Source organism: Otolemur garnettii, unplaced genomic scaffold (genome assembly GCF_000181295.1).
Source record: "Otolemur garnettii isolate 467f Iridium unplaced genomic scaffold, OtoGar3 scaffold00031, whole genome shotgun sequence".
In the NCBI taxonomy this organism is placed as follows: Eukaryota; Metazoa; Chordata; class Mammalia; order Primates; family Galagidae; genus Otolemur; species Otolemur garnettii.
The window spans coordinates 3,094,694-3,122,684 of record NW_003852426.1 but is presented as its reverse complement, the minus strand read 5'-3'; the positions used below and the strand labels follow the sequence as shown (position 1 = coordinate 3,122,684).

Sequence of the window (27,991 nt, the reverse complement as noted above, 5' to 3'; positions counted from 1 at the left end):
TGACTGTATTTTTATTTCATCCATTGGATGGTTCAGTTCCACGGTTTGTTTGGATTGTTTTATGATATCTATCTCTTTATTGAATTTCTTTCCTTATTTCATTGTATTGTTTACCTGTGTTCTCTTGTATTTCACCAAGTCTAATATCATTATTTTTTATTCTTTTTTAGGAAATTCAGATGTCTCCTTCTTTAGGTTCTGTTACCATAAAATCATTATGTTCCCTTGGAAGGTCACGTTTCCTTCCTTTTTCATGGTTCCTGTGTCCTTATGTTGTTACTTGTGCACCTGGTGTGACAGCTGCTGCTTCCATTTTTATAGATTGGCTTTCACAGAGAAAGACACTCTCCTATAAATGTATCTGTAGAGTTGGTTAGGTAGAGTGCTTTGGCTTTTACTGTGGACGGGTACAGTAGTGTGGTCTCATATGATTTTTTTTTCAGCTATAATCAGCATCAGTGGTATCTGTGAGTTCTTCAGTGGTTTGGACTAAAGTTGTTAATAGAACCTATGGTGAGGCTTTGCTGGGGCAGGAATTTCAGGCTAATCCTCAGGCACCAGTGATGGTGGCAGCAAACAGAGCAGGCCTCTTCTCAGGACCCCAGTATGTATGGGAGCTGGTGGGCACGGTAAGTCAGTCTTCTAAGGTGAAGGAAAATGAGTAAAAAATACATTTTCACAGGAAAGCTGGTTGGTATAAAAGATAATCCAGTTATGAAGATTATTTACATAGTCATGATATTGCTAAAATGACTTAGCGTTTAAAACAGGGAGGATAAATCAAACAAAGCTGGAAAAGCAGGCTGGAATCTCACTGTGTAGAGCCTTTTATGGTATGTTAGATTTTGTCTTTTATCTTTGAACAGTTGAAAAACCACTGAAAGGTTTTTAATGAAGGACATGAGTAGATTTGCATTTTGAACAAAAAAATCTTTCTACCTACAAATGGATGACTAAGTCAGATCTTATTACCATCATTCATGTGAGCAATGAAAGTACAATAAGTTCCCTGGTTATGAATGAGATAGGTTCTGTAGGTTTGTTCTTAAGTTGAATTTGTATGTGAGCTGGAACAGGTACATTTACCTGTAACTATAGTAGCCTCCATTCATAAGTGCAAGTCATACATCAGGCAGATATTTGCAACTCAATGACTTAACTGTAATCACCTCTCCTCAAAAGTGCGAGTTGTACATAAGTCATATGTTTATAACTCAGAGACTGCCTGTATCCTGGTGGTGGTAGTGGAGACAGAGAGAAGTGGTCAGATTTGGGAGTTATTTGTGAGTAAAATCAGCAGGATGAGGTGATAGATTGAAATTGAAAGGTATGGGAGAAGTGAGGTAAAAAAGGATGACTCCTTGATAGGGACAACCCTATTTTGTTTCCATTTTGTACATGTTGAGTTTGATGTGCCTTTTCAACATTCATGAGAAAATGTTAAATAGGTAATTAAATATAGAGGTAAGAATCTCACAGAAGTCGGGGCTGGAGATACATATTTAATTAATCAATAGAGATGGTAGTTGAAGCCACATGTCAAGATCAGCCAGAAAAGGAACACCAAATGAGAAGACAAGGTATCTAAAGTCAAACTTGTCTCTCCCCTCCAGTGTCCCTGTAACCTAGTTCTCCACCAGCATTGCCTTTTCAGTGAAAACCTGAGCACCACCCAAGACTCCTCCCTCTCCCTAATCTGCCAAATCCTACTAAAGCCATCCATACCTCCCAACTGCCACCACGTTAGGTCAAATCCTCATAATTTCTCATCTGGATTACTATGGCAGCCTCCTAAATGGCCTCCTTATGTTCCTTCTCTCCCCATCCACTTGCCACATTGTATTCAAAGGTAATTGTATTAACCTTAAATCTGATTTAGTTGCTCTTTTGCTTAAAATCTTCAAGGGCTTTCAATTGCCCCCTTAGAATATAACATGGTTTGCGAGACCTCTATGATCTATGCCTACTTCGTCAGCTTTATTTCTCACTACTCTTCCACCTCCTAATCATCAAGCACACCAGGCCATCCTTTCTCACTTTGTTATGAATTCACATGTGTAGGACAAGTCTTACTAATTTCTGATCAGTTTGTAAGTCACTTCCTGAAGGGGGTTGGAGTCACCAGAAGAGGGAGTCTTAGCACGAGAAATGAAGAGGCTTGACACAAAGTCTGTGTCAGGGAACTGAGGGGACTGAGGAACTCTAAGAGGAGCCCTTCCATGAAAACCTAGGGTCCATATTGATTATCATAAAACAATAAGTAGACAAAAGCTGCTTGTCTGACATTAGCACTGATAGGGAGGAGATGGAGAAGGTGAGATAGAATGTCTCCACCTTTGTTTTTGTAAAACGACAGACCTAGAGTACAACTCAAACCTCCATCATCAACAGAACTTTGGAAATCTAGAGAATCTTTACTACAATTATTATTGCCACACCTCCACACATACATTTTCTCTGGGAGGCCAATTTTCTGATCTCCTGCATGCACAAAACTCATATGCCATTCTCCTGATTCTCCAGGTCTCTGAAGGAGGAAGTGAGTCTTGTGCTAAAGATCAGGGCTCACTTTCTCCTACAACCTCTTCCAGGAAACCTCATTCCCCAACCTAGGTTAGCTATGTAGAAGTTAGGCTTGCAACACCTCTATTTCCCTAATCAAAACACGTAACACATTTACATTTTATTTCACTTTTAAGTTCAATTAGCTTGTCTTCTTCCACAGATCGTGAGTTCCATGGCAGAATTTATCCGTCCCATTTATGCTGCTATCTAATTTACTTAACACAATGCTTAGTCTATAATAGATGCACATTGTTAGATTATATGTAATGAGCATATTAATTATATTTTATAATGTTTAATACATTATATTAGTTAAATGAAAGAATATATGGAAAAAACACATGCTTCAATTGTCCACTGAGCTAGAAATAGGGTTCATATAATGATGAAAAGCCTAGCCAGGTTATTTTCACTTCCCAAACAACTTTGGGATCTGTGCCACAAGCACCCGAGTACAGGTCTACATTGTCTCTGTGCAATTTCCTCCTACAGGTCCCTCCTGCTTTCTGTCTCATCTCCATCCTTCAGACTGAAGTATCTAAAGTAAAATAATCTGTTTAAAGCTCTTTAATAACCCCTCACTGCTAATAAGGTAAAGCACAAACTCTCATGCAAATTGTATACTATGTGATGGCATCTAGAGGCATCAAGAGGCGAGTAAGTAGCTGAAATTTCCCAGAGAAAGAAGCATCTTCTTCTTGTTCATATAGAGGAACTCTAAGGACTCTAGCGGCAGTTCTGATGAACCCGAACACTCATGAAAATTTCTGTATACTAAATTAGGAAAATTACATTAAAACTAAACCATAATCCAGTCACTTTTGACTAGGTGTTATAAGCCTTTACATTCTACCTTTTGTGATCTGACAAATTCTTACTTATGATTCAACTCAAACGTCATCTCCTTTGTAAAGTCTTCCTAAACACCTACTAACGAAGATTGCCCTCCACTCAGTTCCCAAACACTCTTACTATACCTCAATTATCCTCTGTTTATATGTTTACCTCCTTTACTAGACACTGAGTACCCAGAGATAGGGGATCATATGTTTTTCCTATTAGTTTCTCCAGAATCAAACTTAGCTAGACTTCATAAGAAGTATTTTTAAATTACTGAAAGAATCTCAGTCAAAAGGGAAAAAAATTGAACAACTATCATACATAGTGACAGAGAGCTTAGGGACAAAATACTAAAAGAAGAACGACTATTTCTCCTAATAGAGTGCCAGGAAACTTCGCAGAAAATTGACATTTGCCTGGAAGAGAGAATAGGATTACATCAGGCAGAGAAAAGTTGATTATAAAGGTGAAACAGAATCCAGTCCAAAGAGCAAGGATGACCCAATGACCAGAGGGATTTACATGACATCGTGGAGAATCTATGGAAAGTCAGTAGCTGGGCCTGCTAGACTATAAGTGAAAAGGAATAAGCAGCAATGTGAAATGACATAAGAAAAATAGACTGGGACTCAACTTAAAAACACCTGTGATGCGATAGTAAGATTTGATGCCTTGCCGTCAATACGGACCTAATGGTTGTAAAGGGGAACATCAAAATTAAGTTTGTTCTTCTAAAATTTTATTCTCCCCTGGATTAACAAATATTGTTCCAGTTATAGCTATAGCCTCCTCAAAGGTCATGTCCCTGGCCAGGTGCAGTGGCCCACACCTGTGATCCTAGCATTCCAGGAGGCCAAAGCAAAAGGAGCCCTTGAAGTCAGGAGTTTGAGACCAGTCTGAGCAAGAGCAAGACCCTATCTCTACTAAAAACAGAAAAAGTAGCTGAGCCTGGCGGCACATGCCTATAGTCCCAGCTCAGGAGGCTGAGGCAGGAAGAAAACATGAGCCCAGGAATTTGAAATTGCTGGGAGCTATCATAACACCACTATGCTCTATCTTAAAAAACAAACAACAAAAAAAAAAAAACTTGTAACTTGTGGTAATTTGATCTAATAATCAGGGCAACTTGAATATCTGTAGTCCTCAAATATGAATCAAATAAACTCTCTACTAGTTTGCCTCAGCCTTCCCCCCCCCCCCATAGGTAAACTCTATTAATTCTTACCATCAGATTAGGAAATGCTAACAGGCAATATATTTACTAACTGGAAACATGTTCATGGTCAAAGCTTTCAACACTTCACCCTGTATCTGAAAATTGTCTTCTTCATTCATGTCTTATCCTGGTACTTACTGCCTGCTCTTGTAGTAAGTTTTCTTTCCATACTTGTGGTGTTGACAGAAAAGGTGAACCCACACCCTTATCCTTAACTCTATGAATTACCACAGCACAACTTTTTCACAGGTAACATAAATTTACAGAGGTTTGGGGAAAAAACAGTGTGTGTTATCCATCCCACAATAAGTAGATAATTCTCTCCTCTTACAACTCCATCAGCCATCCTTTTCTCTGGATTTTTTTTTTTAAACAGAGTGTCACTTTGTTGCCCTGGGTAGAGTGCCATGGCGTCACAGCTCACAGCAACGTCAAACTCTTGGGCTTACGTGATTCTCTTGCCTCAGCCTCCCAAGCAGCTGGGACTATAGGCACCCACCACAATGTCAGGCTATTTTCTGTTGCAGTTGTCAGTGTTGTTTAGCTGGCCCGGGTGGGGCTCCAACCCACCAGCCTTAGTGTATGTGGCTGACACAGTAACTACTGTGCTACAGGCACCGAGCCCTGTCTGGATATTTTTACATGGCCAACGTTTCTGGTCAGATACTTCAAACTCCCCAGAATAGAGCTAGGGACCACCCTCAACCTTGGGATCCCTCTGCACAAACTCAAGTTGGATAAAGTAAATTCCCCTTTACTCTGCAGAGTAATTCAGCCTTCAGCCACTTTTATATCCAAATACTATGAAACATTTATTTTAGACACCCCCATGAAATATGTTTTAATACCCAAAATAAGATGACTTCTCCTGGTTAAACTCAGCCTACCTCAGGCAATTCCAACAACAGCCAACTTTTATCTTACGCTAGCTGAACACAAAGCATAAATTAACTATTCTCATAATGACATGCCCCAGGACTCTGCACTCAAAACAAGAGGACAAGGTTCCCAGGGCCATCCAGGACTCAGCTCAGAGGCTTTTGCCACAAGAAGTCTGTAGCTCCTGGAAGAGCCACACTCAGGGGTCAGAGGACAGTAATAAGACCCTATGATGGCACAGCCTCAGGGCTGCAGGGTAGTAATGGGGATTCCACCTCTGCAGGAATACCACCAACACCTGAGCCTGAGCTGAACCCCTCCCCTGGGGAGCTCTTCAGCTCCTCCAAAGAAGAATTGTTATGGGACACAGGGAGCCCCTCAGGCCCACCCACCACAGAGCAGACGGTCATGGACAAATCTCCTGAACGAAACATGAAGTATGGAAACAGAGTCCCTGAGAAGGAAGCCGGAGGGAAGGAGAAAATGTGGGACCCATCATTCATGTTAAAGAAGGAGACATCTCCTTCACCGTAGTCCAGGAAGACACCTACTCTGTGAGGAACCTGCTGAAGGCGTAGCTGAGTATCAGGTTTAGTACAGGCACAATACCCAACTTCAAAGTGCCCCATAACCCAGAACCCCTTATCTGGGGACTCTTTGTACCAGTCTGTCCTTTTCACATCTTCCCTACAGACCCCCAGAGTCCACAGACTGCAGTCTCCATTCTTGACCTCCACTTCCCAGTAAACTCGCCCCGATGTGATGCCCTCAAGGCCCAACACGCTAGAATAGGCATTTGAGTCACTACAGGTGTCCTTCCAGGTCAATGTCCTCTTGTCAGGAGAAATGGCAAGGTTGGAATGGGCAGAGCCTGGATTCAGAATGATAGACCCTGCGGAGAGAGTGACCAGTCACATAGGCCCTACCCTGCCCCATAACAAGAGTGCACACACCCCTCACCCCACCACTTAGCTGCATGGGGGAGGGGTGGGCGCTCTCCAAGCAGAAGAATCCAAGAGACTGATTTGATGGTTACATATGTCACAGGCTCCTTGATGAATAGGGCCAGCTTTGCGACAGTCAACTCCACCACCCACCATCACCAATCATGGTGCCAGCACCTGTATAATCATAGAGAACAAAAGAAGCCAGAAGCCAAGAGAGCAGCAGAAGGAGCACCCAGAAACAACATGAAGTCACTCACAGGCCTGGAACTGTTCCGTCCGCCAATCTACAAGAGAACCACACAGTTCATATCAGGGCTGTGCAGGGATAGTACACATCAAAATAAAAACCTAGTCTTCTGACACATAGTGATACAGGAGTTAGAGGGAAAAGTATGTTTGAAAATATTCAACTGACTTTCATTCACATACCACACACACACTCACACATATCAATCATGCTACAACCTTCATAATGAAAGCTAAGCCATAAAGCTTAACACCCAGGCATTGACAGACTGGACACCGCCCAGATTTCACTATCAAATTACGATTCCTCAAGTCTCTCTAATACAACCTTCCTGAAAGCTAGGGTTTTTTGAGAAAGAATTAAGGGGATTAAAATTTCTAAAACCTCCATTTACTTATAAAAATCTGACTGAGCTGATCTTGTAGGTAATCTCTAAACCATGAGCAGAGAGAGAACTACATCTGGCTGAGTTGAACTTGAAGGATGACTGTAAACCATAAGTGAAAACTCAAGGCACAGAGTAAGGGAAACCTTGCCCAGTTAGGAGGCAACAGGGAAGTTTCTAGGACAAGAGAAAAGAAGTTCAAATCAGGAAGCACATATATCCAATGAGAGGTCAGATGGTAATGACCTCTTTTCCCCTTTTCATGGACTGGTGGGAGCAAAAACATCCCTATAAATAAGGAAGAACCCAGAAATACTGGATCGAGCCATCTGGCTCCCTAAGAATTGCCCAAAGTTTTTCTGCTGGATTGAAAGCCTCTAGCAGAAACTCTACTGTGATGGGCGCCCCAAACATGTCTATGTTCCAAGCCCCAGAATGTGTAAGTACGCTACATACAAGGGGGACTTTACAAATGTGAATAAGATTAAAGATTTTAAGATGAGGAGATTAACATGGATTGTCCAAGTGAGCTCAAACTGATGGCATAAACTCTTGAAAGCAGAGAACTTTCTTGGCTGTAATCAAAGAAATAGATGTAATCACAGGAGCAGTGTACAAGACATACTGGTTTTGAAAAATACAAGAACAGGTTTCCAAAGGAAGGAAAGCAGATGACCTCTAGAAGCTAGAAAAGACAAGACCCTCCAGAAGGGAACACAGTCTTGTCCACACCCTATTGGACTTCTCATCTACAGTGCTGTGAGATAGTAAGTTTGTGTTGGGTTAAGTCACTAAGTTTGCAGAAATTGTTACAGCAGCAAATAGAAAACAAATAAGCCCACATATGATTAGGAATGTAGAACGCATCTTACATGGAATGAGGCGCTGGCAGGGGAAGATGTCAGTAGAGAGGATGAGATTCCCCATCAACCGCCCATGGAAAGCTGAGGACCCAGCTGCCCACTGGAAGGTGGAGAGGCAGAGAGATTCCCAGGGAGCCAGTAGACCAGGCCTAGGGTCAAGAAGAAGCCATAAGCTGTATCAATTTTGCAGCCAGAGACAAGAGACCCAAACTATGAACTTCACCTCAGAGTCACAGGAAGAAAGACCAGCAATGCTCCCTAATAGAAACATGACACTTGCCCCTTCTCAGCAGACACCAGTCCAGAGATCTTAAGGACCAGCTCAAACTAACCTCCCCAGAGTGAGGACCTGACATGACTAAGAGGGAAGCACAGGGTCCCCTCTCCACCAGTCTACTCCACCCTCTAAGCTCCTTTTAGGGAAAAAGAAAGATCACCTGCCAAAGCAAATTATATGTATGTCATAAAACACCAAAATGTCTTCAACTGGAAAGCTTTTGCCTCCAACAGGGTGGAGCCTCAGGAATAAGATTAGAACAATAAGCAACAAGTAAATAACATTTATCTTGCACATGGGTGCAAGATCAGCATTGTCACCTATCCAGGTTCAATAGGAATTTCTATCTTTGCTGATTTGCTTGATGGAAAGAGGATCATATAAAATAGTTGGGTGCCCCAGATGACCCTTTGAGAAAAGTGAACTTTAATTTACTTATTTCTCACCAAGACATAAGTGGATACTTGTTTATAATTTTCTACAGCACTACTGATAGATTACCAAAGAAGAAGAAAGAGAAGGAGAAGGAGACAGGAAAAAGGAAAAAGAAAGAGGAGGAGGAGAAAAGAAAATTGGCATTTAATTTTGAGACAACAGTATCAAGGGCTATGCTGCAGACTTTAATTCATTTTTCACTTAATTTGTGCAGCAAATCCTTAGGTTGCAAATTATTGCTCTCATAAGATGAGGACAGGCATTTGTCCACCTCACTCTGTAAACCTGTCAATATAAAAATATTGATTCTAGTGTAATGTTAACATTTACAAAATAAGAGTGTATGTAAGACATACATTAAAACATGGGCTAATTCAGCAGAGATGGGGGAGATGGCACAAGAAGACTATTTGAACTTCATTTTTTATTAAACAAATCCGAGGGAGAGCCAGTCAACTCTTTGAGTGGGTTCCTCATGCATCTGCTCCACCCCCAACCCTGCTTCATCTCATGGCTCATCCCTCTCTGTCTCTCAGTCTCTGTCCCTGACTACGAGCAGAATCATCTGGAACAAGGGAAGGGCACAGATCTAACCCACCCAGGGTTAAGGGCCCTCGGGATAACCCTCCATCCCACTTGGATTCCCTCACTATACTCCTGTTCCAACTACTGCTGGGAGGCTGAGAGGCCTCATTCCCAGGGGCAAGCTCACATGTTTACTTCAAAATGGCTCAAAAATAAATGGCTTTACTGAAAACTCTTACAGCAGTATTAGGGAGTGGATTACATTTCATGCAGCCAAGTAACCTGCAAACTCTCTTCATACTTCCCTAGTCAGAACCCCCAGCTATGATTTTCAGTCCTTTCCTCCACTCCCTAAAGCCAATCCTGGGCACTCCACCTTCCTTTCTGTCTCCTCTCTCCTCCCCACCTAGTCTTTTCTTCCCCTTTTGCTCCCCAGCTTTTCTCAGGTAAACAATTTTAACCTCTCCAGGTTTCTTCTTTTATGTATAATCTTTGTGGGGTTTTTTGTTTTGCTTTGTTTTGTTTGTTTGAGACACAGTTTCACTTTGTCACCCTGGGTAGAGTGCTATGGCATCATAGCTCGCAGCAACCTGAACTCTTGGGCTCAATTGATCTTCTTGCTTCAGTTTTTCATTTTTAGTAGACATGGGTCTCACTCTTGCTTAGGCTGGTCTCAAATTCATGAGCTTAAACAATCAGCCCACCTCAGCCTCCCAGAGTACTAGGATTACAGGCAGGAGCCACCACACCCAGCCCTTTTATGTATAATCTTCACACATTACCCCTAAAAAAAAAACCTAACCAAGGGCAAGGTTCACCCAGCAAAACAGGATTCTCCTAAACAGAGAGAAATGTGAACAATTATAAGTTGCTTTTTTCTATAACATAAACATATACACAGAATTTTGCATATAATTTCGGGCAGTTCACAGACTCCACCTCAGGACCATAAACACCCTAGAGGCTCTGGACCCCAGATACAGACCATTTGCTCTAAAGCAACTAATTCCTCAGCAACCAACGAGGCTTAGAAAAAGAAACCTAGTTTGTACAGCAAGACAGAGCACAAGGAAGCAGACAGGAGACCAATATCCCAGAAGCTGAGGACCGTGAAGGAACAAGAAAACCAAAACCTGACCAACAAGCAGAGGAACTTTTGGGTAAGAAGAATACAGAGCCAAAGACTCCGCAAGGAAGACCTGACCCCTGAAAACGCAAGAATTGTTTCTTTTATTGTTTGTTTTTTGAGACAGACTCTCACTTTGTCACCCTCAGTAGAGTGCAATGGTGTCACAGCTCACAGCAACCTCAAACTCTTGGGCTCAAGCAATTTTCTCCCCTCAGCCTCACAAGTACCTGGGACTACAGGCACCCGCCAGAACACCCAGCTATTTTTTTTTTTTTTACAGACAAGGTCTCACTCTGGCTCAGGCTGGTCTCAAACTCATGAGCTCAGACAATCCACCCACCTTAGCTCTGTAATCCAAAGTGCTAGGATTACAGGCATGTGCCACCACACCTGGCCAAAAGCGTGATTTCTAAACTCTTCTTCAGACCAACAATTCCTGATGACACAGTCACTACTCTGCTTTCCTCAGAGCTAAACTCTCCACTGTCACTGCACCACGAAGTATCAACTGAACAAGGTGTTGTCCTAGGGTCTTGGCAACCCTGACAGTGACCTGCAATAGAGGAAGGGCCAGAACGGTAACAGATCAGTATTCCCAAGGAGGAGTCCCCACAGTCTTCTGATGGAGACAACAAGAATGACAAAGAGGGCCGGGCACGGTGGCTCATTACTGCAATCCTAGCCCTTTGGGAGATCGAGGCAGGTGGATTGCTTGAACTCAGGAGTTTGAGACCAGCCTGAGCAAGAGTGAAACTCTGTCTCTAAAAATAGCCAAGCAATGTGGTGGGCATCTATAGTCCCAGCTACTTGGGAGGCTGAGGCAAAAGAATCACTTGAGCCCAAGAGTTTGAGATAACTGTGAGCTATGATGCCATAGCACTCTACTAGGGACAAGAAAGTGAGGCTCTGTCTCAAAAAAAAAAAAAAATTGGCAAAAAGAGAAGAGCCACTTATCTTTTTTTTTTTTTTGAGACAGAGCCTCAAGCTGTCCCTCTGGGTAGAGTGCCATGGCATCACGCTCACAGCAACCTCCAGCTCCTGGGCTCAAGTGAGGCTCCTGCCTCCGCCTCCCAAGTAGCTGGGACTACAGGCGCCCACCACAACGCCTGGCCATTTTTTGGTTGCAGCCATCATTGTTGTTTGGCGGGCCCGGAGTGGGGATTCGAACCCGCCACCTTAGGTGTATGTGGCTGGCGCCTTAGCCGCTTGAGCCACAGGCGCCAAGCCAAGAGAAGAGCCACTGACAGGGAAGAAGACAGGACAGAGGCTAGGGAAGGTAAAGCCAGAGGAAACAGCAGAGTTACTCACCTGCATACAGCTGGGCCTTCCTCCAGGCTGAAAGAAAACACACGCTGGTCAGACCCCAGCCAGAAAAAACCTACTCAGGAGGATCCTACTGACCCTTGCCTCGCCTGTGCTGGAAACTAGGTGACTATCCATAGGAGGAGAGAGGCTGGAAGCAGGGTGCTGAGGCTGGGAAGCCTGAATTTTGGCTTTCAGATAGCTGCCTCTGCCTCAAAACCTCAAAAATTGATATTCTATCTTCAGTTGTGCTGCTAAGAATAAAAAATTATGATGCCATCTGAAAATATTTAGGGAATAAAAGTTTAATTGTTCCATAATCATAAAAAAGCATTATTATACCCAGTCTTTTTCTGGCAAAGATTTGGGAAATTACCAAAAAAGAGGAGTGATTTAAGGACAGGGATGTGAGGTGAGTTCTGGGATAAAGGTAACCAATTTTTCAGAGACAAATTATTTCTAAAGATAAACATCACTATTCTGGGGAGCATTCAGTTCGCCCCATCCCACTCCCTATGTGGTCAGCAGCCCAGTCCTCTCATCATCACTTTTTGTTCAGCACCTTCAGGAGGTGAAGAGAACAGACTCCCCAGAAGCTTTTATAGAGATGGGGTCTTGCTATGTTGCTCAGGCTGGTCTTCAACTTGTGGCCTCAAACAATCCTCCCACAGGCATGAGCCACCAGGCCCACTGGCTGGGAGTTTGGGCTGGGGAAATGGGGAGGCAGGACCCAAATGATTTACATAGCTTATTTAGTGAAACATCAGAGCATCTGGCTTTTGGCTTTCAGGTGCAGACCGCAAGTTAGATGCATTGAAGGATAAAAAACTAGTAATATGGTGGACAGGCCAGGATTGCAATAAGACCCAGGATGCATAAGAGACTCCAGGAGTCATCACCACACTCTTCCCAAGCACACCCAAGAACAGCTGCCCAGATATAGAAGAGCCCAAGGAGCAGGGCTCCACCTCCCACCAGCTTCTGCTTTTGTCACCAGGGAGCCAGGATCCACAAGTCTGTGCCTAAATATAAACTAAGACAAGGGACACGTGGGCATAGGTAGAACAAGAGACTAAGGGACATGCGCAGAGTCACTCACCAACCCCGTATGCTTTCTTCCTCTTGTCTGAAAGGCAACAAGGAAAGAGGAAAGCTGAAAGCCAGAATGTCTCCTCAAAAGGATACAGAGTTCAAGAGAGAAAGTAGAACTTACTAAGCTCTTCCTGGAGTGCACCTGAAAGAAAGTTAAAAAAAAGCATGAACTCCCACCCCTAAGAAAAGGAAAGACCAGAGAACGCATCAAAAAATATGTTTTCGAGCTTGATCTTATCCACACAGCTGAGAAGTGATAAGCATTTTTCTGTACCCTAGAAAAACTAACCCCAGTCCCACCCGAGCCTCCACGGCTCCAGCTGTCCTCTCTGGATCTCCTCAGACACCCGCTCTGGGGCCAGAGCCCTGGGTCTCCCCTGGAGAGCTGGCCCCGCGGACTCTCAGCACCGCCAGCCCTGGCCCGTGTCCTGCCTTACCGACGGTCTGCAGCGCCTCCTCCTTTGCCTTCTGGTCCTTCTCCTTAGCCTGGCGCAGACGCTGCCTTTCCTGCTGCACCTGCAGCTTTGTGGAACGTTCTCTCTGGATAAAATATCCGGCCCCAAAGAGTAGGAGACCCAGCATGACCATGCTCACAACAAACACTGACTTCCAGGGAGAGGCCTGAGGGAAGAAGGGCTCTGTGGCCCGGCTGAGACACAGTCAGGAGCACAGCCCAGGAGGACCAGCCCAACACACTCAGGGACGCCCGCTGCCTCCCTCCAGCCCTGCCGGGACCAAGGAGCAGCACTGACCTGGGAGGAAAATGGCCGCCACCTTCTCTTGGCCCAGGATGGGGTTGAAGATGGAGCAGGTCACATTCCCCGCAGAGCTGTCTCTCACCACCAGAGTGGCCTCCACACTGAATAGCTCCTCAGCATCTTGGGCATGGGCCTCAGAGAACGCCAAGAAGTTCTCTCCGCTAAGGTGTCTCCACCGGACCCGGGGCTTTGGGAACCACCCCGAGGCCGTGCACACCACGCGGATCCCGTCGTCCTCTGGCCCGTCAATGCGAACTTCAGGAGCAGAGCCCACCCCTGCGAGAGGGAAGCTATGGAGCCCGGGACGCGTCCTCGAAACCCCGGAGCCCAGCAGCGCCTACGCCGTGCCCGACACCAGGGGGCGCCAGTCGTGTTGCATTCTGAGGGTTCTGGCGGGGGTGGGGGGGATGCCCCCTGGAGGAGCAAGGTACTGGCCCTGCCACACGAAACAGAAGGAAGCGGCACAGGGACAGCTGCCTGTGCTCTGCAGCCACCAGGTGCAAAGTATGACGCTCAGAGGACGAGGAAGAATGGGTCCCAGGTCCCATCTTGCCCCTCCACGCTTCCCACCTCACACATTCTCCCGGGGCATCTTGTTTCATGCCCTCTGCCTCTTTCTGTAAATCATGTCGAAAATTTGACAACCCTGTCTCCCAAACTTCCTTCCCTTATAACTGCATTTCTATGGGTTATCTCTACCACAATTCTTCCCATACACTTCAAATTCAAAATTCCAGACCCGAATTTATAATTTTGCCCTATCTGCGGTACGTCCATTATAAAACAAAATATCCTCGGTTTCTCGCCATTCATTTTATCCAGCTCACCCTCTGACATCTACTTTTTAGGAACTTCACACTCTGGCGCTGGGCTCCATCGTGTGACTTGATTTGGCCAGTGAGGGCTTAGCAAAGGTAACTCAAGCAGAGGTTTGATAGGCACTTGCACCACTGGTTTTGCCCTCTGATAATTCCACAAAGGACAAGCTTGGGCTATTCACGGGAGGGTGACACTCATGGAACATGCCCTGGCCACCCCAGCCTTTCCAGCTGAAGCCGTCAGAGATAAGCCAACATCCAACTGACCACCACAAATGTGAACAAACCCAGCCAAGTCCACATGGTGACCTCTTCAGCTGACCAAAGATGTGTGAGTAGGCCCAGCTGAGAATGACCAAGACCAGTCCGGACTTGTTTAACTCCCTTAATGCCCAAGTTAAACATTTCTTCCTATATGCCACTGAGACTTTGTGACTCTTCACTTCACAGCATGTCACAGCCAACAGGTAACTGATGCATAGTTAGCCAGCCATCTTTCTACCACTAAACACAGATAGCCAAAGCAAAGCACTGGGGGTCTCTGAAATCCCCTCTTGCCCCTCCAAACTCTGTCTCCCCAAACTTCCTTCCCTTTTAACTGCATTTCTATGGGTTATCTCTACCACAATTCCTCCCATACACTTCAAACTCAAAACTCTGAGGGAAGAAGGGCTCTGTGGCCCAGGCACAGACACAGTTAAGGGCACATCTACTTTCAAGGGCACATTTTTTAAGGGCTCTATATGTTTGCACTGAATAAATAAATGTATGAGTGAGTGTCCTTGTACTTACCTATAACATGAGAGCTAAGTGTAGAATATAAATATCTTAACACAATAACTAAGAAAATGCCATGAAGGTTATGTTAACCAGTTTGATGAAAATATGTCAAATTGTATATAAAATCAGCACATTATGCTCCATGATGGCATTAATGTACACAGCTATGATTTGATAAAAATAAATAAATAAATAAAAATAAACTGATATTCCTCCCAACTCCAATACTCCAGAACTCTAGAATACAGAACAAGTCACCAACCTGCCACCTTCAATTCCAAAGTGGCCTCTTCATAGAAGGCTCCTTTTTTGAAGAAGCAGGTGTACAGCCCACGATCAGAAGCCTGGACCTTGTATATCTGCACAGCAGCCTTCCCCTGGGTGAGGAAGTCGCTCACAAGTGAGGTCCGCCCTGCATACTGGGCCATTTGCTCCTCGTTCTGCTCCTGTTGGTTCTGATAGGCGAACACCACATCTGAGAACTTGCTGCGGAACCACCTCAGCTCCATGCTCTCCGCATTCATGGCTGGGGACAGGAAGCAGGGTAGCACGGCATCCCCGCCCAGCACCGCCACAATAGGGTCCAAGGGTCCCATCACAAGGAAGTTGTCTGTGGACACAGACACAGGAGTGAGAAAGCTGGATAGACACAGGCTCGGTGGCAGAGAACACACACAAGTAGGTGCTCGAAGCAGGTGCTGGATGAGCTGCCCCTGGAGGCCTGATGGATTATACAATAGTGACTAAGCTAGCTAAGACCTCTGAGCACATGATGTGGCCCAGAGATGATGTCAAAGAAATTCCCTCACTGGCCTGTGTTCCTGACCTTATCCCCAACACCAGGGGGAGCCAGTTGTGTTGCATTCTGAGGGTTCTGTGGGGAGTAAGCCCCCTGGAGGAGCAAGGTACTGGCCCTGCCACAGGAAACAGAAAGAAGAGGCACAGGGACAGCTGGCTGTGCTCTGCAGCCACCAGGTGCAAACTCTCTGTGAACTCTCTACCTCAGTGATTCTCAGTCTTGAGTGTGCATCTGAATTTCCAGCAAGGCCTGTAAAATCTAAATTGCTGTGCCCCATTCCCAGAGCTTCTAACTCACTGACTTCTAAAGGGCTCCCAGGGATATGGATGCTGTTGGTCCAGGGACCAACACACTGAGAAGCACAACTTTAACCTGTCAACTGAAGACAAACCTGAAAACTGACCAAGGTGAATCACACATGTGGCCTGGGTCAGAGCAGACCATTCAGCCACACCAGGAAACTCCCCACTCTCACTCTTTAGTAATTATTTCTCTCTATATTTCTCCCCGTCCCACTGAATTATATGTGTACCTAAAACCTAGACTCAAATGCTGCTTCCATTGAAAACCTGCCCTATCTCTCCCAGGAGCCTGGGTGTTAAGGTAATTGCTGCGTGATAAAAAAAAAACATTCACCACACCCTCCGCCCCCTCAGCGCCCCGGCCCTCTGAGGCCTGATGGATGGGCCACAACATGACTGTTCTGCAGGACAAGTCACAACGGGCCTCCAAAGAGCAACTTCTCACCCTAACGCACCCAGGGTGCTACTCAACCCTGGCCAGGGTCACAATCATATCTCCCCAGTGTACTAGTCTCCCACGTCCCTGTCTGTGATCCTCTTAACCCACATCCTTACTCTGCCCAAAGCCATTCTATGGCTCCTCAGTTTCCCCCAGTGACCCACAGGCCTGACAGCTTGACGACCCCAGTACTTCTCTGACACCAACACCTGAAGAGCAGGACCCTCCAGTATTTCTGTCCCCTGCACACTTGGCCCCACCCAGCAATTGTCTCTGCTGTTTCCCAATACACTGGGCCACTGTGGGCTTTGCACTGGCTGCTGCCCTTAAGGGAACTATCTTTCGCAGAGAGCCTCATGGCTCTCTCCCCCTCATGTGTCCCCTTCTCACCGTCCACAGGGACCACCTTGTTGAGCACCGCAGCCCACCCACACCCCACCCTCCTTCATGCTCTCATCACACTCGTCTCCTGCCTGGTTGGGCACAGGCCTGCCTGGTTTGTCCCATTTGCTATTCAAAGTCTTCTGCTAGAATGTCAGCTCTGTGAAGACAGAGAATCTCCATTTTGTTATTAGAATAGCACCTAACACAGAGTGGACACCCCATTTATTAGGGGAATAAAATTAATTAATTAAAGCAGGTAACCAAAACTGATGGGGAAAGTATTTTAAATTTTTAATATTTGCCTTTTTTCCCATTTTTAATGATATCCTTTTATTTTGTATTTCAAAATATTAAGGAATACATGTTTTATTTATATACTTTGTTTTTTGTACAGACTGAGTCAAAGTTATAAGTTGCCCTTCACCTAGACAATGTGCCAGGTACCCAATACATGTGAATTTACCCATCCCATCTTCTCTCCCTAATATTTGACATTATTGGACAATTTTCAGGATCCCTTGTGATTATTTTATGGTTTAGTTACTCTTCTTAAATTTCAAACTGCAATCAGTGGTTGGGGAGCACTTCCTGGAGCCAGGGCCTCCACAAATCCCCTTCCAGTCCAGATGGAAGGAACCAGCAGAGCACCTAGAGGGTCCCAGACACCTGAGAGAGACACAGGAAGAGGGGTAGGGCACACTTACCTGCGGACACACAGGTGGGCAGCTGGATGAGGAGAAGTAGGGAGGTGAGACAGCAGAACAAAGAGCTGCTGAAGCAATTCTCCATTTCTTCAGAGCTGGAGAGAAAGACAGGGTAGGACATAGATCCAGCCCCAGGCCCTGGAGCCTCAGAGGGAAGAGAATGCGAAAGGCTGTTGTCAGCACTCCACAGAAGCAAAGCATGGGCTAGTAGGAAATCGCTAGGGTGATACCAACAAGGAGCTGAGCTGGCCTCCTCCCAGCCCTTCTGGGAATTCTCTGTGGGGTTAGGGAACTCATAGGGTTGCCTGGGAAGAAACTTCCTCTTCCCTTCCTGCCCTAATCACAACCACAGCCACGCTTCTTTCTTAGCACCTAGGGCCTATGATGGAAACTGGCCCTTATCTCTTCATGAGTCACCCAACACTGGTGATCTTCCCGCTCTCCTAGTACACAGGACCCAGACTTGGGCACCAAGCCATGAAGGACATGCCAGCTCCTGCTTGCTTGTTCTGTCGCCCCCTACTTGTGACCAGGGTATAACATGAGAAGAATCACATATGACATCCTCAAGGGGCATGCCTGTCACAGCTGCCAAGCACCCGGTCCTGCTTTTCTTTTGTTTTTTTGTTTGTTTGTTTGTTTGTTTGGGTTTTTTGCTTGTTTACTTCACCTAAGTTTGAATCCCACCCCAGGCTCTGCCTGTCATGGGCCAGAACATGGATCTGCATCCAGCAATTCCCCACTGACAATTTAATCCTCAACCTCTCTCTCTTTGAGGAAGATTTCTGCCTGAGAGGTGAAGGACTCTGGTGGGAGACAGAACAGCAGAGAAGACAAAATGAGCCCTGGTTAGAGTCCTGTTTGGAATCAGGGAGAAGAGGGAGTCGGTGGTCCTAGGAAGGACAGGCTCGGGTGGCACCTATGGCTCAAAGGAGTAGGGCGCCAGCCCCATATGCCGGAGGTGGCAGGGTCAAAACCAGCCCTGGCCAAAAACTGCAAAAAAAAAAAAAAAAAAAAAGGAAGGACCGGCTCCAGGGGCTGACTGCCAGCCTGCCCCCAGGGCTTGGCCCTATGTGAACACCTTAAGGGAATGTGTTCACTTTCTCTGCCTCTGTTTCCTCACCCATGCAAAATGGGGATAGCAGCCATACCTCCCCCCAAAGTTGTAATGATAGAATTAGAGTAGGGCCTATCCTAGGGACATCACTACCTAGTCCTGCAGAAATATCATTAAGGTAAATGAATAATGGTGCAGCCCTCACTAAGGCTGTCTGGGTACTCTTCAAACAAGAATATTATCCAGCCACCCACTTTCCCTTACTCCTCAGGCTCATCACATTCTCAGCCTCCTCCTCCTTTAGCCCGCTGCTCTCTGGCGTTCTCTTCTTGGCCCACAGGTGTCTTTGAAGCAAACTTACCTGCTTCTCTTCCTTCCCACTTTGAAAGGTTGTGACTTCCTAAAGCGTCTGCAAAATCAGCACTTGAGAAAGTTCAAAGCAGGAGTGCTGGGGGCCCAGGACTCCTCATCTCTGAGTGGGAGGGGTGTTCATAGAAGAGCAGAAAAGAAGCAGAGCCTGGCAGAGGTCACAACAGCATCTGCAGAGACCCCAGCCCCAGGGACCCCATAAGTGCTACCAGCCAGAAGAGTCAACCCCTCTCTGGTTCCTGCCATCTGAAAGTGAAAGCTTGCAAAAAGCAGCCTGAGCAGAGTCTGCCTCACCCTTTGGACATCGCACCCCTGTTGTCAGAAAGGAAGCAGCATAAGCCAGGCAGCAAAGAGAGGGCATCCAGTTACCCTGATGCTCCCTGCAGAATACTCCACTTATAGTAGGAATGTCGTCCTCTGCCACCCCCCTGCCACCACCAGGCCTGCCCCACGAGAGCCTTCCCAAAGCCTAGAGACAGCAGGAAAACTTTATGAAAACACAGGAAGAGGAAAACAAAATTACACTGGATATCTATTATCAGGAACTGGGCTACATGTATACTTAGGCCACTCCATTCACACAACTACCAACAGAAATGAAACAAGACGTGAGCCCTGCTAACTATTCACTCTAACCCAGTAGCTGCCTGGGTGAGGAAGGGGCTAGAGCTGCCAGGAGATGGCCCCTCACACACCCAGCCCAGCCCCCAGCTGTAGATACCTCAAAGTGAGAAAGGAGCAGGAAGGAACCCTGGACTCTGAGAAGCTGATCACACAGTCCAGAAAGCTTATCTCACCCGAATCCCAGCCCTTAGAGCTCCCTAACACCGGTGGGGAAGGGAGTGTCAGAGCACAGGTCAGATTTCCTGTAAGAATAGCTGGGAATAGCACCGGAAGAAGGACGTGGAACAGCAAACTTCACTGCCTCCCGGCTCCTTAGGATCGTGTTCCAGCTGCTTTAGCAACAAACATTGTTCGCTAAGCCAGGAATGACTTTTCTTGCTCATAATATTAATTACCCTATGCTAATGGGGTTAATATTTTACATTCCTTTTTAACAAACTCATAATAGCTCTTATCTTTAGTGGTTCCAGTTGCTTTTGAAAGAGTTTCAGATAAATGCCTAGACCATAAAACAATGGTTAATATAAAATTTATTAAATACATGTGTATGGTGATTTTTAAATATGACTGTTAATAAAATTCAACTACTTTTACTACTTTTCTTAAGGGTGCAATCAAGTGAACTTAATTGATCTCGACACTTTTAAGATGAAGTATTCACTGGGTTGTTGTCTACCGCAAGAAAAATTTTAAAGAACTATTTTCTGACTGCTTATTTTCTAGCAAAAAAAAAGAAAAAGAAACAAAGTAGTGTGTTTTTTTCTTTAAACTTTAATATTTTTCCCTTCAATTTCTAACCACCATGACCTGCTGATGGACTGTGCTCCAAGTTGGCAGCCTGCTGAGAAGTCCCAGAGGTGTGGCAGCACTGTCCTCTTTCTCTGGGCCCTTCTGCCCCTCTGGTAGGGAGATCCCCTCCCAAGGAACATTCTCACCTCTATAACTGAAATGTCCAACCCAAGGTGGCTCAGGGACTTATCCCCCTCACTCTCCCTGAGGACTCAGGGCCTTCCCCAGCCCCCCCCAAAGGTGGACAGCAAAAACATTCGGGCCCAGGACACCTGTCGCACTACCCTCTGAATGGGCAATCCACCCTGATTCCAAATCTGAGACTCCAGAGGAGGTGAGGAAACATCACCCCAACCCAACCCCAGAGAGATGTAAAGATAAAGGATTGAGGCCAGAGGGAAAAAGTCTTTTTTGTTTTGTAGGTAGAGACAGTGTCTCACGCTGCTGCCCAGGCTGCTGTGCAGTGGTGCAGCCATGGCTCACTACAACCTTGAACCCCTGAACTCAAGCAATCCTCCCACCTTGGCATCCTGAAGTGTTGAGATTACAGGCATGACCCATCACCCCCAGCCAAACAGACATTCTTCTAGAAAATGTAATCAATTTTATTAGACTCATAAAAAAGCAAAAATAAAAAGCAGCAGAAAAAGAAACATGTCAAAAGAAAAGAGCAAAAAGGAAGGAAGGGAAGGAGAGTGAGGAAGAGCGAGGGAGAGGTGAGAGAGAGGATGAAGAAAAGGAAGAAGGAAGGGTAGGGTCATCCTGGCCTTTAGCCCTGACATCTGTCAATGGGACGCCAGAGCCCGGGCACCGGATGACAGTGGAGGAGTTGCAGAGAGCAGCATAGGCTGCTCAGCAGGTGACCCGCTCAGGGACCTAAGAAGAACTTCCTGATCCTCCTAATCCCATGTAGGTCAGACACTTCCATTGTCAAGGGTGACAGAGGCAAGTCCTGGTGCGAGGAATTTGAGAACCAAGTTATAGGGAAAGGCTTAGAGGTCTCTAACCTTGATCTCTGCTCCTAAGAGAGGATCAAAGAGGAGAGGCCTGAGGCAGTGGGGGCTGGAGAAGCTGATTCTCACACTCCCCAGGATGCCAGACACCCTTTTCATCTCCTGCTACAGTGTCTTCTCCACAGGAAAAGCTGGGTCTTAAGCCCCAAGGCCAGCCCCCCTGCACTCTAATGACCACCTTCAAATGATCAGGCTCACCTCACACTGGGAATCAGCTTACTCTGAACTTAATATATTTTATTGCCATGAGCATTTTGGTGTAATACTGTGAGAAACTTCTTACTGTCCTCATTTAACAGCCAGAGAGACAGAGGCTCAGCAATATGAGGAAACCTGCACACTGTTACACAGTCCTGTGGCCAAAATGACACAACCAGGGCTACGCCAGAGCTCAGTGGAGCTCTAAAAGGGGGACCACTAGATTCGGGGCACCAGACAGACCCAGGAGTGCTCCAGAGATTGGGGAGGGGTTGGAGAGGAGGCATAAACATGTAAAAACTTATAAAAGCTTTAATTTGCCTCCTTTAATATGCTATTTGCATTTCTTCTTCTAACCTGTATTATGTTTGTACATACTGTTTGTTAGTAGCATGTTTGACATATATCGCTGAGTGTATAAGAAGCGTTTGGAGATCCTTGCTCCAAACCCCTGCTCTGGAAATCTTGTCTAAAGCAGCAAGTCTCAGAGAACAAAATAGGACCAAGACGCAGCAGCTGCTGCCGGGAAAGCGCCCACGTGCGTGAGGGGAGTAACTTACCTGCCCCTGGAAAGACCACCCACGTGGTCAGGCCAGGTTTTACTTGTCCTCTGCTGCCCCCGTGTGGCCAGAACATAGAAGACAGAAAGAGCATTTCCAAGCTGGAAGATTTGCAGGAGGGGTATGGAGAAGGACCCAGAAAATAAATCCTAAAATTGTGGCAGGACACGGTGGCTCACGCCTGTAATCCTAGAACATGGGGAGACTGAGGCAAGAGGACCCTTTCACCTCAGAAGTTTGAGACCAGCCTGAACAAGAGACCCTGTTTCTACTAAAAATAGAAAAATAAGCTGAGTGTTGTGGCAGGCACCTGTAGTCTCAACTACTTGGGAGGCTGAGGCAGGAGCATCGCGTGAGCCTGGGAATTTGAGGTTGCTGTGAGCTAGGCTGACGCCTGGCACTCCAGCCTGAGCAGCAGCGTGAGACTTTGTCTCAAAAAGAGAGAGAGAGACTTAAGACATAAATCCAATACCTGAATCTTGTTCTGATACTGATTTAAACAAACCTTGTATATACACACACACACAATATGGATGTCGATATATATATATTAGATAACTTGGGAAATTGGAACACTGATTGCACACTGCATATTTGAGAATATTATGGAATTATTGCAGAGGTGCAGGGAGAGGGGATGAGCAAAAACCTACCTAACAGGTTCAGTGAACACTATCTGGGTGCACTCATAGCCCTGACTTATGCACTACAAAGGTGATCCAAAACATTTGTACACCTATAATATTTTGAAATTTAAAAAAATTATTGCAAAAACAATAATGATACTGTGCTCATGCTTTTTAAAAATCTTTATCTTTTAGAGATACTGAAATATTTGTGGTAAAAGTGATACAATATCTAGGATGTGTTCTAAAATAATCTGGGGTTGACAGTGGAAGTAGAGATGGGATCGGAGTGGTCCTGAATTAGTAATTATTGTATTGGGGTCACGGGTACATGGAAGTTCTTTGTTTCATTATCTCTGCTTAACTGTATGTTTGAATTTTCCAGAATCATAAGTTTAAAAAAAAAATCATATGCCCTCTTTCTATACATCTTTTCTCTGCAAGTCTAAATAGCAAAATTCTTTAAGGAATTTTATGACACAAAATATCTCCACTTCTATATGTATACCATGAAATACTATTCAGCCATTAAAAAGATGGAGACTTTACATCTTTTGTATTTAACTGGATAGAAGTGGAACACATTATTCTTAATAAAGCCTCACAAGAATGGAGAAGCAAGAATCCTATGTATTCAATTCTGATATGAGGATAATTGATGACCTAGTACACTGTGGGGTGTGAGGGAAGGGGTGCAGAGGGAAGGAGAGAGGGAGTGGGGGGGCCTCGGGGTGTGATGCACCTCTTGGGGATGGGTCACAATTGTAAAAGGCACTTTTACACAAATGCAATTGTTGTAACCTGGTTCTTTGTACCCTCAATGAATCCCCAACAATAAAAAGAAATTTTTAAAAATTTAAAAGAAAATCTCCACTTCTTCCTCTTTTGCAGATTTAAGGCAGAATTCACATACTATAAAATTCATCATTTTAACTGTACAAGTCAATGATTTAATGTATAGGGTTATAGAACTATCACCACTATCTAATTTTAGAACATTTTCATTACTCCAAAAAGCAAACTTATGCTCATTTCTACTTATTCTCCACTCCAACACCCAGCCCTACACAAATACTCATCTTTCTGTCTCCATAGATGTAGCCATTGTGCACATTTCATGCAAGTGTATTCACACCATATATGGCCTTTTTCAGTCTGACTGCTTTCTTTCACTTAGCAAAATGTTTTGGCTTGGCGCCTGTGGCTCAAGCGGCTAAGGCGCCAGCCACATACACCTGAGCTGGCAGGTTCAAATCCAGCCCAGCCCGCCAAACAACAATGACGGCTGCAACCAAAAAATAGCCAGGCGTTGTGGCAGGCGCCTGTAGTCCCAGCTACTTGGGAGGGGGAGGCAGGAGACTCGCTGGAGGTTGCTGTGAGCTGTGATGCCACAGCACTCTACCCGGGGTGACAGCTTGAGGCTCTGTCTCAAAAAAAAAAAGTGTTTTCAAGGTTCATTCATGTTGTAGCACGTATCAGTATTTCATCCCTTTTCATTGCTGAATAACATTCCATTGCATAGATACATTGTATTTGTTGCTCACCAATTCACAACTGATGAATATTTGAATTGTTTCCATGTTATGGCTATTGCAAATAATACTGCTGTGAGTTATTGTACAAGTATTTGTGTGGACGTATGCTTTTATTTTCCTCCAATGGACGCCGAGGGATGGAATTGCTGGGTCATATGTCAAATCTATGTTGAACACCTTAAGGACTTACCAAACTGGCTTCCAGTTACAGAACAAGATGAAGTAGATGTACTTCTGATTCTTTCTGCTAAATACTCTGGGAATCATATAAAAAAATAAACAAGAGAAGATATTGAAATTTAGAAATAAGGTAGACTGGCTAGAAATCTCAAGATCCAAAGAAGAACACAGTGGTGAGTTCCCTGGATTTTGTTTTGGCCGCATATGTATGCCTACAAGACTGGGTGTTAGAAAAGCCAGCAACCAGGAAACTTCAAAAGGCACAGGCCAAAAAAATCCCAAAAAAGTCTCTAGCCAGGCTCAGCATCTGTAGCTTAGTGGCTAGGGCACCGGCGATGTACACCAGGACTGGTGGGTTAGAACCTGGCCTGGGCCTGCTAAAAAAAAAAAATAGCCAGGCGTTCTTGTAGGTGCCTGTAGTCCCAACTACTTGGGAGGCTGAAGCAAGAGAATCATTTGAGCCCAAGAGTTTGAGGTTGCTGTGAGCCAGGGCATGCTATTGAGGGCGACAAAGTGAGACTCTGTCTCAAAAAGAGAAAAAAAAAAGTCTCTAGCCAAAGGACTAAGCAAGGGACATTCTGGAAAGACGAAAAAACCTTTTAGACAGAAATTGTTCTATTCCAGACAAAAAACACAGAGGGAATAAAGTGTCCACACCCAAACCTGCCAGCAAAGGCCAAGTGGAATTCAGACATGACACTTTAAATGTCCACAGTCACCCAGGGGAGTCACTCTCCCCACTGCTGGCATAGCTTCAGAGATCAAGTGAAACGCTGGGACTTCCAACCCTTTCTGGTGGTACCAAGCCCTTTTCATCACAATGTCACTGGAGATCAAGTGACAGGAAGCAGGAATAAGGTGCTTCACCCTCTCTCGGCCAGTGTTTCTCAGCAGAGACCTAGTAGGAAACTTGAACTCCCAGCCACACCTCGCAATAGCAAGGTGCCCTGTCTCCGCAGGTGTCAGCAGAGGCCAAGTAAGGAACCTGGACTTCTACCCCCACCTGACAGCAGTGAGGCAGCACCCTCTTTCCTCTACTGGTGCAGTGTCAGAGGATGCCTACTAAACAGACCAAAGTAAGATCCAGAGCCTAATAACACAATATCCAAACTGTATAAGACATACCTGAAAATCGATTGTCATACCAAAAATCAGGAAAATCTCCAACTGAATAAGAAAAGACAATTAACAGAGGCAGCACCTGTGGCTCAAAGGAGAAGGGCGCTGGCCCCATATGCTGGAGGTGGCAGGTTCAAACCCATCCCCGGCAAAAAACTGCAAAAACAAAAAAAGAAGAAAGAAAAAGAAAAGACAATTAACAGACACAAACACAAGGAGCTGGTCTCATGAGACAGAAGTCTGCCAGCCTCCTCACTTGCCCGCAAATTAATAAATTTTTGCTTTCCTTCTCTTTAAACCACTTGTCCCCATTTTTCTGAAGCAACTTCCGGGAACAAGTGCCAAACTTTTGGTAACAGATTTTGGAGTCCCTGGGTGGGCCCATGGGCACCCCAGTAGAATAGCACTGGGAGAGGCAGGGAGTACCCTTTCCCACAGCTGCTGGGAGAGGCAGGGAGCAGCCCCAGGTCAAAGCTGTGGGTCTTGGCAGACAGGAGCAATTTCCTTTCAAGGTAAGAGCAAGGGACAACCTCTGTAGCTGCTGGATCCTTTTCTGGCTCCAGGGAATCTCCGTCTCTGTCTCCCCAAAGTAGATGTAACTCCCTGCAACTTAAACTGAGTTGAGGAGAAGGAATTGGATTTGGAAAGTGTGTGGATGATAGACCTTTTGCTGCCTATTCCAGCTAAGGATCCTTTGAGACATTTGAAAGGAAACACCATCCTAGGATACGGAACAATCAGTATGCATTTTGGAAAAAAAAAATAAAAAGACATTGTAAGAACCCTGCCCTCAAATTGCAGAGGACTCCAGGTAACAAGAAACCATCAGGAAAGCAAATGATTCCTTCAGGTCCAGGACTCAGATGAGGAAAGAGGGGTCCAGGAGGGCTTCCCTGCCTCATTAGAAGCTCCAACCCAATTATCTCCATAGAAACCTGGGAGATCTTCCATAGAGGACAGTGGAGACCTGATTGGAAGACTTTTATACATGGGAGGATCCCAAGGCTCCATGCCTTCCCACTGAAGCCCCAGAAGCAAACTGACAGCGGGGATTTGATTGGTTCCAAGATCCCCTTTAAAACTAAAGACTGGGGCTCTGGCCTTCGGAATGGCATAGCTAAGTAGCGACCAATTTCTCATGGACTCGTTCTCTTACCTGAAGCTTTGGTTCGGCCTCTATCAGGCACCTGCATGAATGCACACATTTGGATGTGATGCCCTAATGGATTTGGGAAAGCCACATTTCAGAGGACCCCATCGGCAACACACTATGTGTTTGCCTTAATGAATTTGGTGGGACTGCATTTGGGAGGGCCCTGCTTGCAACAAACTGTGTCCATCTAAACACAGAGAAGCGACCTGCTGCACAGGAGGGGCTCCACCTCTTCACTGATTGGCAGTTTCACTCAGTATTAGTAGCTATCTTCTCAAGTTGGGTGGAGGTTTGTCCTACCCAAATGGAGGAGGATTGTCCTACCCAAATGGAGAAAGTGTCAAAGGTCCAAGTGTCTAAAGTGCCTACTGGGAGCTGCTAGTCCAGGACACAGCCTTTGCCAAGTTTCTATCCATGTGCACCAACCTGGAGCAGGAACAAGCCTCAAAGGATGATGGGATGACAGAGATCAGCAGTCCAAGAAAAGAGGCCGAGCAGATGGAGGATGGCAGACTGGTGATGGACACCGGGGCCAGGCAGCTACACAGGCAGCTTAGCAGCTCCTCCTCAAGGAATCACCAGGTTTGGCTACTCCATGGTGGCATCTATCTGCACTTGGATATGCTACACGGTGTCCTGTGATCACCGTTGAGCTTCTCTGAGTGAACACCCAGTATGAACCTGAATAATGGACCCTCTTGTGTAGCAGAGGTAGTCTGGCAAGTAACCAAAGCCCTATACCTAAAATGAAAGTCACAGGGGACCCACCTACAGTGGAATAAGATGTGGAAGGGTAAAATTGACAGTGGGGAATATGGAATGGCCTGGGGGCAGGAGGAAGATGTAGTTCAGGAAATCTCTGGATGGAGATCACAGATTGTCTAGCTGAAGATGACATGAATCCAAGCAGACACTATGAGATTGGGATTATGCAATTAATCAGAACATTTAAAAACTGCTTCTGGCTGGGCAATCCCAGCGCCCTGGGAGGCTGAGGCATGTGGATCCTTTGAACTCACAAGTTCAAGACCAGCCTGAGAGGGCGCGAGATTCCATCTCTTAAAAAAAAAAAAAAAAAAAAA

At 45.5% G+C, this 27,991-nt stretch overlaps 1 protein-coding gene across 1 annotated transcript; it reads right to left on the bottom strand.

Annotated features, from left to right (window-relative positions):
* Window positions 1–5,416: 5,416 nt before the first annotated feature.
* LOC100964144 (butyrophilin subfamily 3 member A2-like) lies at window positions 5,417–19,154 on the bottom strand (the record flags this gene model as incomplete). Its single annotated transcript, XM_023512804.1, has 10 exons — window positions 5,417–6,392; window positions 6,705–6,731; window positions 11,617–11,643; window positions 12,710–12,736; window positions 12,824–12,844; window positions 13,140–13,340; window positions 13,455–13,736; window positions 15,321–15,668; window positions 17,687–17,781; window positions 19,105–19,154. Coding segments are annotated over 10 exons (1,743 nt in total), but the record flags the coding sequence as incomplete, so codon positions are not given.
* Window positions 19,155–27,991: the final 8,837 nt, after the last annotated feature.